This window comes from Olea europaea, unplaced genomic scaffold, assembly GCF_002742605.1.
Source record: "Olea europaea var. sylvestris unplaced genomic scaffold, O_europaea_v1 scaffold1346, whole genome shotgun sequence".
NCBI lineage: Eukaryota > Viridiplantae > Streptophyta > Magnoliopsida > Lamiales > Oleaceae > Olea > Olea europaea.
This window is the reverse complement of record NW_019230952.1, coordinates 14,774-27,137: the sequence shown is the minus strand read 5'-3', so window position 1 is coordinate 27,137 and position 12,364 is coordinate 14,774. Positions and strand designations below refer to the sequence as shown.

The 12,364-nt window shown below is 37.1% G+C and overlaps 1 protein-coding gene across 3 annotated transcripts; it reads left to right on the top strand.

Moving 5' to 3' along the window:
- The first annotated feature begins 929 nt into the window (after positions 1-929).
- LOC111375178 (probable inactive receptor kinase At4g23740) lies at positions 930-11,557 on the top strand. Of its 3 annotated transcripts, none has more exons than XR_002699271.1 (2): positions 930-1,799; positions 10,035-10,619. XR_002699271.1 is itself a non-coding variant. In XM_022997978.1 (2 exons), exons 1-2 carry the CDS (start codon positions 1,613-1,615, stop codon positions 11,038-11,040), a joined length of 354 nt encoding a protein of 117 aa, XP_022853746.1. In that variant the 5' UTR covers positions 930-1,612; the 3' UTR covers positions 11,041-11,557. The 3 variants fall into 3 exon arrangements, 2 of the variants coding, with proteins under 2 accessions (XP_022853746.1, XP_022853747.1); XM_022997978.1 differs by lacking the exon at positions 10,035-10,619 and adding an exon at positions 10,874-11,557; XM_022997979.1 differs by lacking the exon at positions 10,035-10,619 and adding an exon at positions 2,349-3,100.
- Positions 11,558-12,364: the final 807 nt, after the last annotated feature.

Here is a 12,364-nt window from a genome sequence, read left to right as displayed (position 1 = left end):
TTGGACGTGATGTGTCTTTAAAAAAAAACTTCGCATTTTGTGTGGATATGGTCTTAGTTTTTGTTTCTTAGCATGAACGAAGTTCCTAACATTTTAGGTGTTCGTTTTGAAAAAGATTAATATGCCCTTATTTTTAATTAGATAAAATAGTAGTTAGGGCCCTACCTTTGAAAAAGATTAAAAATGGTCTAAAACCTTAATTTAAGTTATGTCAATTCAACGTAGTAAATATATTATTCTAGTAATTTAAATTAAACTTTCCAAAAGGGCAAAATAGTCAAATTATCGATCTTTTAGTATATATAATTTCTTTTTGATATGAAAAATTGAAGAAAAAAATTAAAATAAGCTCCTGTTTTACAGGTTTTTTTTTTTTTTGGGAAATAATGAGTTTTTGAATATTAAATTTTTTGAGAATATGGATTAAAAAGTTGGAAAATATTTTTGGTTTACGTAAAAAAATATTTTATTATAAAAATGTGCGATTGAAAATGTAAATGAGAATTTTTTTTTTCTTGAAAGAATAGTTAACAAAAACGGCCAAATGAATAACAAAATAAGTTCTAGATAAATCATACTTTTCCTTAAGTTCCTCCCGTGTATCTTCTCCGAACGCGTTTGGAACGAAACAGATATATATATGTTATGGAGGAAGCACCTGGGGAAAGAAGGGCAAAAGGAGCAAAGAAGGAAGAAGGAAATGGAACTGGATTACCTAACGATTGAACTAAGGAAACGGTATCGTATCAGTTAAGAAAAACGTTGTCGTTTTCTTGTAGTTACAATATAATATTTTGTAAATCGTTTTTGCAATTTTGTTTGGCCAAAACACGCTTCCTGACACACTTTCTGCTGGTTTCTACATCTCCATATATTCTTGTCGAAAAGGGACGAATATTGTTGGGTAATTTTTGTTAGGAATGAATTGATTCTCCAATTCAATTCACCTCTCATCTCTTCTCATTTTATCATCATTTTCTCCCACCCCAATTTCTGTTTTTCTTTGTTGTTTTGGCTATTATTCAACTGGCTTCCATTGGTAAAAGTTCCAGAGAGTTGCGGTTAAGGAGGAGCTAAAATTTTGGAGTTAAAGCCGTGACAATATATGTGACAAAAAACTTTGGTATTCATTCCACGCACAATGTCAACGTGTTTATATATAAACACTGGGTTTTTAATCAGTATTTGTAAAAGTTCACAATTTAAGGTACTTTTCCAAGAATTGCGTTTGGTAGGATCAATTCGAGTCTACATGTCGACGGTCTACGACAACTGGGAGAGGTTGACAGCCGCCGTCATCCGCCGAGAGGAGCTCTGGGAACTCTTTCATGCCCCCTCCAGGACTTCGAGTTTAAGCTCCATAGCATCGGATTACAGTACCAGCTCCCGTTAGAGTCCTTCATCACGTCTCGAATTTTCTTCATACTTACCCAGTGTAATCAAATCCATAGGTTCTATCAGAGTTGACAAAGGAAACTCTGATCTTGTATATATTGAGAATTCCGTTCCTGCATTTGATCTTGAAGATTTGTTGGAGGCGTCTTGGGAATTCATTGGGGACGACGGGCTTTCATTCAGTTCTACGTTCGCAGCCACGCTGAGCGACGGAACTATGATTGTGTTAAAGAAGTTGAAGATTGGGAGAGTTGCAAACGAGGTGTTCGATGAAAAGATGGCAATTGTCAGAAGTATCGATAATGAAAATGTAGCTTCACTACGGGGCTACTTCTTTGCTGAGGATGGTGTGTGGGGGCTGTACGATTACTTCAGTCAAGGGAGTGTATCTGTAATGTTACACGGTATGTTAAACCCTATATATTTTTCTCACATTTAATTCAATATCTTTACTCAGAATTCAGGAAACTTATTTAAAGTAATGCTTTTTCGACTCCTTACTTGCGAAGGGGATAGGAAAAGCTAGATAATTTATAGAGCTTAGTTTCTCATACCTTGCGGAGATGAGATTGAATACTCATATAGGAAGTAGGAAAGACTATTTGTGGTTACATAGAGTGAATGTGGAAATAATCGGAGTGACTGAATTGAGATCAATAATCTTTAAGATTTACTCTTGCATTAAGAGGGATGATTCTAGTGATCTTGGAGTGTGATTAAAGGATCATTGTCATCATGTTAACCGGGGGGCGGGGTAGAGGTCATCATTCAAAAGTTTGAATGGGATAAATGTGTGTTCTTTGACTGCATAGGACTGTGCGAAACCAGAATAAAATGGAAGACTATAAACCAAATTTAATTAGAGTGTACTTGATACTCTTTGGTTCTAGGACACTAATCTTGGTACATGGATGTAAATGTGTTTATGTTGATGTAATTTCTTATATTTCCAGGGAAAAGAGGGGGTAATCGGGTTCATTTAGACTGGGAAACACTGATTAGAATTGCAATTGGTGCAGCAAGGGGTCTTGCTTAGATTCACACACAATGTTTTGGAAAGCTTGTCCATGGAAATATAAAAGCATCGAACATTTTCCTCAACTCGCAACAATATGGCTGTGTGGCTGATTATGACTTGGCAAGCCTGATAAATCCAAGTGCCAAACTACTTAATCGAAATTCTGGGTACCGTGCCCCAGAAATTTTCGGCAATAAGGTGTCCCAGGCATCTGATGTGTACAGCTTTGGCATCCTGCTGGTTGAACTTCTTACTGGAAGGTCCCCAAAGCACATTAGTCGTGCACATAAAAGCTTTGGCGATTTGGGCGCATCTTCATGCTCAAGTCGGATTGAGTTTTCAGGTCTACAACTTACAACTTCTAAGAAATCCCATTGTAAAACAAGCAATGTGGAACATGTTGGAAATTGCAATACCTTGTCTAGCAAAGAAACCAGAAAACAGACCAAAGATGTCTGATGTGGTGGAGATTCTGGAGCTTATGTTAGAGCCATAATTGGACAGCATTAATGGAATTCACTAGTTTGTAAAATCTGAAATCGGTTTAGTATATATTTTGGAGTTATTCCTTCCCAAATTCATCACTCTTCAGATCTCAGTTCTAGTTTCTGTTCAGGTTTGGTATACCTTTTGTCAGATGACCCGTTGAACGGCATCATATAAAGTTAAACTGTTAGAAGACTTCAACATGCTCACTTGCATACATGACCAATTTCATTTTCAGAATAAAGTCCGATATGAGTAAAAGTTTCATAAATAAGCGTTGAGACTATACGAGCGTCAAGGTCGATAAGTACGAAAAGTTCTTTTAGGCATGTTTAACAATATTAGTTTTCCTTGCACAACATGGAATTAGTTAATCCAGCTCATTTTTAGAAGGTTCCATAATGTTACAAGGATCCCTTGGAAAATTACACCATTTGGTCCTTAAATGGTGGCAAGAAGCTATCAGAAACATAAAGGCCGGTGAAGACGAAATCTACACTAAAGACAGCTAAAAAAAAATAAAAATAAATAGGGTGGAGCTTGGGCGCTAGAGAACAGAATGCTGTGTTGAAAGTCATAAATTGTATGTAAAATGTCTTAACTATCACAAAGAAGAAGACCCATTTTATAGTTTCACAAATGATTATAAAAAGAAAGATTTGTGCAATAATTATTATAAAATAAAATGAATTTTAACAAAGAGATCATGATCTTTTCATATCTTTAATATCCGAGAGGTCAAGAACACCTAGAATTTATCCCAAGAATCCGATATCTGCAGCTTTCAAATATTGCTGCTTGAACTTCTTGTTGACCTTGATTCTCTAACGAATGACATGGCCAACAGATCCCGTTCCACTCACGTCCATGTAGCCTTCTTCTTGCACACTTAGCTAAACCGTTAGAACATGTGAGCGTCTCCGATGGTTGGAAAGGCGGTCTCGAGCACTCTGATTATCAAGTCAATCTTTTTGTGAATATGTATTTAGATGTGGGACGCGCTAAAGACATGAATCACAAAAAAGGTCGGATCGGGGAGTATGTATAGAGAATGAAAATATAGAGAGCAATGTTACCGAGTGTGTAAAATTGCATTACGTTCAAATGACACTAAGTATAACCTTTTATAGTAGTAGAGGAGAAATAATAACCATTAGATGAAAAGATACGTGGTATCATCTTAACGACCGAGACGCATTGTCATAGACATCATTCTGTCACTCTTAGGATTAGATGCATTAATGTTCATGAACGTTTGCATCCTTATGGCCTAGGCCTAACATGTAAGGACTAGACTTGACAATTTGACTTGGTAGAGTGGCCACTACAGCACATGCTCACATCAATCAATCATAGGATATCTTGTATGGAAGATCCCTACAGTGCCTTGCATCGCCTCATCCATGAGGGTTCAACTCACTTCATAGGGGTTTGGCCTCTTCATGGGTGTTCAGCGGAATTGTCACATAGGCAAGGTTACATGGAATGTGGCTCTGGTTCATTCATTATGTGGTTGTCATGTTACCACTTTTGGAACCTCACTTGGAAGAGGCATAACACTTCTTACTCATAAATCTCCCTTACGTCGTTGATGCTCATGAGGTTGTCAACCTAGTTAACTGGATTAGATCTGTTAATCCTAAGAAGTGGATTACAAAAGTTTTTGATGCGGAGCTATTGGGGACCAATCATATAGAGAAACAGATGATAAAACTGTTGATAGAGTTGTGTTGCAAAAGAACAAAAAGGCCACATATGATGTCTGAAGTATTAACGAGCAGAATACAGAAAACCCAGAACAAATGTGAGCAGCACAAGAAAACTAAGGCACAAGTTTCAAAGGTTGACTTAACCATTTATAGTTCAACACATCCTGAAAAAGCAAAATAGTTGAAGCTGACATTCCTCTGTTAGAATTCTGCTGCACCAGACAATTATGAAGTGATATATAGTAGTTGTAATTTAGCTTTGTTTTGTATTGCTAGCTGTGATATATAGCTGTAATTTAGCTTTGTTTTGTATTGTTAGCTGTAGGTTGGGATCTTGATTTCCACGGCTTCTTTAATATTTGAGAATCATCTGCTTGTATTTCAATTGATGAGTGGAATAGAAAGGATGATGGTGCAACCTTATTGGTCACTGAATCATTTTCCCCACCTTCAATTCTTATTATGGTATCAGAGCAAGAGGTTCAACCTCTGTTGAATCAAACTTAAATTCCCACATTTTTTCCCATCTTCCTACACCTGCAGATTCTGTTTTAAATTCTTCTAATCCATCATGGCTGAAGCAAATCCAGGACTCAAAAATAACACACAACTTACTGATGAATCATCCAACCCATACTTTCTCCACCATGGTGAGAGCCCCGGATTATTCCTATTCTCACAGCCTCTTACACCCCAAAATTATCATGCTTGGAGTAGAGCCATGTATGTGGCTTTATCTGCCAAAAACAAGTTGGGCTTCATTGATAGCACAATCAAGAAGCCTGAAGAAACTGATGAGAAATATCCACAATGGCAAAGATGCAACCACATGATCTTGTCTTGGCTTATGAATAGTCTTTCACTGGAGATAGCCGGATATGTCATGTACTCCGATTCAGCATCACAAGTCTGGAAGGAACTCAAGAAACGATTTGCTAAGTCAAGCAATAGCAGAATTTTTGTGCTTGAACAGCAATTGGCAGTGACCAAGCAAGAGAAGATACCAGTGAGTATCTATTTTTTCGAAGTTGAAACTCATGTGAGAGAAAATATCGAGATATGAGGAACCATTCAAATGCTTGGAAACTGATTGTGGAGCCATCTCCATGATCATGAAGAGGCAAGAAAGAAGACAGATTATGTAATTTTTGATGGGTTTGGACGAAGCTTAAAATGGGCTGAGGAACCATATTCTTCTCAGGGATCTATTGCCATCACTTGATAGAGTTTTCGACTTCATCTTACAAGAAGAAGCTAACCAAGAGCTGGCCAAAAATAGAAATACCATAGTCGAGTCTGCTGCCATGTTCTCTGGTAAAGTTCAATATCAAAAAAATTCTTCCAAGTAAGGACTGATGAATAAGTACAAAGGGATATGACTAAAAGAAAAAGGTCCATGTAAGAAATGTGGCCGCACTAATTATTCCATAGACAATTGTTGGCAGATTAATGGGTATCCACCCAATCACAAGTTCTAAAAGGCCACAACAGCACCTGGAAAAGACTACAAAACAGCAAATCTTGCTGCTACAAATGAAGGCACAAATAGCTCAAGTCTGAATATTTCTCATGACCAGATTCAACAACTGATAGCTCTTTTCCAAAGCCAAAAATTTCTCCAGGCTAGCTTCGCTTTAGAACACATAGGTAACCAACATTCAACTATGACAGGTAAAATTCCCAACACTTTCCCCATTTCAATTAGCCACTCACTTAGCTATATGTCAACTGAAGCTCACTTAAACCCTTGGATTTTAGATTCTGATGCAATTGATCATATAGTTAGTTCGCTTAACATGTTTACACACAAGAAATCCCTCTCAAACATGTCTGTTAGATTACCAAATTGTACTGTGTTTGTTGTCAAATATATAGGAACTATCCATATTTCATCCACTCTTACTCTTGACAATGTTTTGTATGTGCCTAGTTTTAGGTTCAATCTAATATTGACTAGCAAACTGACCAAAGATCTCCATTGTTGTCTTGTATTCTTATCTGGTTACTGCTTCATTTAGGAGCTAGTCCATTGGAGGACGATTGGAGTTGCTAAAGAGTTGCAAGGATTGTACTACCTACAAGAAAATGACCATGAAGTCAAGTCGCACCAGCACCTACCAGTTGCACATTCTCTTACTATTTTGACCCCAAAATTGTGGCACCTGAGGCTTGGACATCCATTAGACCAATGTCTTGTTTTGTTGCATAGCATGAATCCCACTATATCCCCATTTTCTCTACAAAATACCATTTTGATACTTGTCATATGGCTAAACAAACTCGTTTACCCTTTCCATTAGGTCACAAGTTTGTTGAGTCATGTTTTGATTTATGACATACGGTTATTTGGGGACCATTTTCTGTTGCCTCTCTCAATGGAGCTCGTTATTTTTTAACAATTGTTAACGATCATGGTAGAAATACATGGATTTATCTCATGAAGAGCAAAAACTAGACACGGCAGTTAATAATAACCTTCTTTAACCTCATTGAAAATCAATTCAGCCGCAGGATTAAAGCCATTCGAATAGACCAAGGAAAAGAGTTTGAAATGACAGAATTTTTTTCTTCAAAATGAGTCATTCATCAACAAAGTTGTACATATTCTTCTCAACAAAACTCTATTGTAGAAAGAAAGCATTTACATTTGTTAAACGTGGCAAGAGCTTTAAGGTTCCAAGGCAACCTACCATTGAAGTTGTGGGGGGAATGTATCCTAACAGCTACATACTTGATCAACCGTACTACGTCACCTAATTTGCAGAACCAGACTCCTTACCAAATTCTTTTCTCCAACCTATTCTCACTTAAGAATCTTGGGATGTCTATGCTATGCATCAAACCTTGACCCTCATCAAACCAAATTTGATTCAAGGGCTAGAAAATGCATTTTTATAGGATATTCAAATGGGATTAAGGGGTACAAGCTCTTTGAGATGAAAACTCATGAAATTTTAGTTAGTCGCGATGTGGTATTCTATGAAGAAATTTTTCCTTTCAAACACCACACTAACATGCCCTCTCTTTTACCTACTCCGACCATGTCCACACTAGATGATACTCCTGTTCTCCCTAATCCCATTTCTGATCCTATGGAATTGTCACAACAACCAGCAAACACCAATATTGAAAAGAATACACAACCTTCATCCGATACATTCAGCAACACGCTAGACCAAGTGGAGACTGCATATATTCCTCCTTTTCCTACTATAGAAAGTCCCAATTCACCAGACCTTTCCCCTATCCAAGCAATAGATCTTTACCTGAACTTAAGAGATCCCAAGACAGAAAACCACCTCATTACCTTCAAGAGTTCCACTACAAGCTGGTGACCTGTTTAGCAACACCAAGCGAACCTCTTCTTGACAAGTCATCTGATGAAGGTAATCCTCATGCACTCTCTTTAGTTCTTGATTACACACATTTATCACCATCACATTTAAAATTTACCTTAGTAGTTAGCCTTGAACCCGAGCCTACCTCCTGCCCAAGCCATGAAATACCCTCATTGGAGGATTACTATGACTGATGAAATAAGAGCATTAGAAGAAAATCAGACTTGGGTACTTACATGACTACCAGGTGGAAAGAAAACTATTGGATGTAAATGGGTGTTCAAGGCCAAATATAAGGTTGATGGAAGCATTGAACGACACAAGGCGTGATTGATTGCAAAAGGCTACACTCAAAGGGAATGTGAAGACTATTTTGAGACTCTTTCACCCGTGGCCAAAATGTCTACTGTACTTTGTATCTTAACCCTTACAGCCTCCAAGAACTGGTTTTTATCTCACCTAGATGTCAATAATGCCTTCTTGTATGGAGAACTGGATGAAGAATATACATGTCTCTATCTCCGGGATATGGCACTCAAGGGACACCACGGGGTTGCAAATTAAGGAAGTCACTCTACGGATTGAAGCAAGCATCTCGTCAATGGAACCAAACACTCACCTCGGCCATCACAAAGATTGGGTTCATCCAATCTAAGGCTGACTACTCTTTGTTTGTTAAGAAAACTTGTACTTCATTTATTGTTATGTTGGTGTATGTAGATGATATGGTTATTGTAGGTGATAATGCTTCCAAAATACAGCAACTGAGGGACTATTTAGCACAAAATTTCAAGTTCAAGGACCTTAGACCATTGAAATATTTTTTAGACATCGAAGTGGCACGATCATCTTAAAGTATATCCATTTGTCAAAGGAAATATGCCTTAGAGATCCTACATGATTGTGGACTTCTTGCTGCAAAACCTGTTGGTTTTCCAATGGAGCAAAATTTAAAATTATTTGCAGAGGACGTGATTGATCTTGCCGATCCTACGAAATGTAGAAGACTTATTGGGACGTTGCTTTATTTAACCATCACCCGTCCAGACATTTCATATTCAGTCTAATTGCTTAGCCAATTCTTAAGTAAACCAAAGGACACCCATTGGAAGGCAGCTTTGCAAATAGCAAGATATTTGAAGGGTTCACCATCACAGGGTCTATTCTATCCATCTGCAAGTTCACTCCAATTATCAGCATTTTTTATGCGGATTGGGGGGCTTGTTCAACAACAAGGAGGTCCGTTACTGGGTTTTGTGTTTGCCTTAGGAATGCTTTAGTTTCATGGAAATCCAAGAAATAATGGACAGTCTCTCACTCATCAGCCGAGGCAGAATACCGGTCGATGGCATCTACAACATGCGAACTTGTTTGGTTTCGAAGTTTGCTATGTGATCTCGGAGTTAATTTAGTTAAACCAATTCAACTCTTTTGTAATAATTAGGTGGCAATTTATATTGCCTCAAATCCAGTTTATCATGAACGCACAAAACATATTGAAATCGATTGTCATGTTGTAAGAGAGAAGTTGCAGGAAGGCTTATTGAAACCATCCCACATTTCATCTAAAAGTGGTGAATATCCTCACCAAGGCAATTGGCTCATGATAGTTTCACTTTCTTCTAAGCAAGACGGGGATTCATAGCATCACATCCAAATCTTGAGGGGAAGTAACGAACAGAATATAGAAAACCCCGAACAAATGTGAGCTGCACAAGAAAACTAAGGCATAAGTTTCAAAGGTTGACTTAATCATTTATGGTTCAACACATCTTGAAGAAGCAAAATAGCTGAAGTTGACATTCCTCTATTAGAATTCTGCTGCACCAGACAACTGTGAAGTGATATAGAGTAGCTGTAATTTAGCTTTGTTTCATATTGCTAGCTGTGATATATAGCTGTAATTTAGCTTTGTTTTATTTGATGAGTGGAATAGATTAGATGATGGTACAACTTTATTGGTCACTAAATCATTTTCCCCACCTTCAATTCTTATTAAGTAGTGAATGCATAGGCAAAGCAGAAGCTAGTATTTGTTAAGTATGGTAATCTTGTATTTGAAATGATGGATTGAAGGCTTCTTCTCAGGTGCTTGGTAGGGGAATATTTGGAACTTCATATGTGGCAACACTGGATAATGGAACCAGAATGTGGTAAAGAAAATGAAGCACTTGAAAGTTAAAAGTGAAGAATGTCAGATTCAAATGGAGGTCATTGGAGGAATTTGGCACCAAAATGTTGTTGCATTAAGGGCACGCTACTATATGAGGAATGACAGTAGCATTCTGTTTTATTACTGCAATTAGGGGAGTGTATCTGCCATGCTACATGGTGCTTAAATTGTAGTTCTGCAATTGTTTCTTCCCGTGAAATATTATTGTCCACAATCAGTAGAAAGTTCTTTATTGGTTCACATTGGAGTTTTTGCACCCCCTCCCTTTGTATGACCTATGAATTTTAAATTTTGAAATTGATGACTTACATGATTTTTGTAAAAGAATCCCATAAGCTTCTATAGTTTTTATGTCATTTATCTCAGGTAGGTAAATATATTCCAACTCAGTTTTGGGCACTTGGCTATGTATGAAATATTTAAATTAACCAGTGAATTGTCGATTCGATATAGATCTCTCTCCTTTGCTTCCATCTATCATTGATAGTTTATAGCATGAACTCTGCATGTGAAATGATGCTTCACAAACTAAAATGCATGCTACATAGGGAATCAAAGCAATTGTAGCTTCTGCATTCACTTTGCTAGGGAAGTTTGTCCTCATCTATAATTTACATTGCAATCATCCCAAGTGAATCATTTTAGTCTAAATCAGGTTTAGGCTCTTTTAGGAATGAACTAATTGTGATGAAGATGAATCACTGGTTGGATGTAGTCTCTCTGTATATATTACATAAATTTGTCTTTTCTACAGGAACAATAGAAGCAAATCAGACTCCTTTAGACTTGGATGCCCGACTAAGAATCACAATTGGTACTGCTAGAGGTATTTCTCATATCCACACACAATGTGGTGGGAAACTAATCCATGGAAATATAAAATCTTTAAACATTTTCCCACACGTATGGCTATGTTTCTGAGGTCCGATTGGTAACATTGATGGGTACAATCACACTCCTGGTTATGGCCCCAGAAGTCACAAACACCAAGAAATTGTCACAAGCTTCTGATGTCTACAGCTTTGGAGTTTTGCTACTCAAAATGCTCTCTGGAAAGCCAGCTCTTTATACCTCAAATGATGGTGAGGTCATCCAGTTAGTCAAATGGATACGATATATTAATCATATGAATTGGAAAGCCACGTGTTTGATATGAAGCTGCTGAGGTATCAAGTCAATATAGTGGAGGCACAAAGGCAGTTTGAAAATAATGATGATTTTTCTTGTTCCTTTCCACGGGCAAAGACCCAAAAGGCCTGAAGTGGATTGACATATGGAGCTAACCATCTGTTTCAAAAAGATAAGAAGGTTCATTGCATGGAATGATACCATCCATGGACTATGGTGGTGGCAGAGTAGGGGATTATCTTCTTTTCCAAATAGAATTTTTGTCTCCGAAAAACTAGTTCTGTTAATATAACTTTCTTATTGTAATTCATTTCTGCAGTTAATCTTGTGATTCATGGTTATTTAAATTTAACTCCCCTTTTAATTGTGAAAAGCAATTGAAGATACAAGTGGATACTAGATATCTGTTCGTAATTGTTGTGTATTGTTTTTTATTATTATTTGTCATAATTACTTCAATTTACAGCATGTTGGCAAGATGAAGTTCTAACCAATCAAAGGTCAGAATTCTCTCGACCTCACCGTGACCAACAGGGCTTCCTGATGGTCAAGTGGCAACCACGGTTTGCTTTATAGAGGTCACCGAGTTCTCTGAACAGGCACCATGATGTAATTTCATGATTATATAGTTTTTGGGGCCTTCTTTCATTTCCTTTTTTTCATGTATTTAAAATTAAATTGTTAAGACCAATGTGAAGTGTTGTAACTCTTGGGAAGTCGTGTATTAACAATCTACAAATAGATTGATGATTCTTATATATATATATATATATATATATATATAAAGCAGCTTTTCACAAATTTCAAATATGAAATCATGGCCGCATTGAGTGGTTACCTCATTTCTGAGGAATATATGTCTGGGAAGTACGGTTTATTCGGTGAAGGAAGTGTAGTTTCAATGCTATATAATACTTGCAAAAGCTTATAATTTTTCATCACGCAGATTCTTTGCTCGATCTATCAATATAACCCTCTTGTTTAATCGAAAAAATCATGCATACATGTTTCGAACCTGAATCTAAAGTGTTAAGTTCAACACCAAAAGAATTTCGCTCTATTACACAAGAAACTTGTACAATTAATTTTGTAACAAAACACACCTTACCACACCACA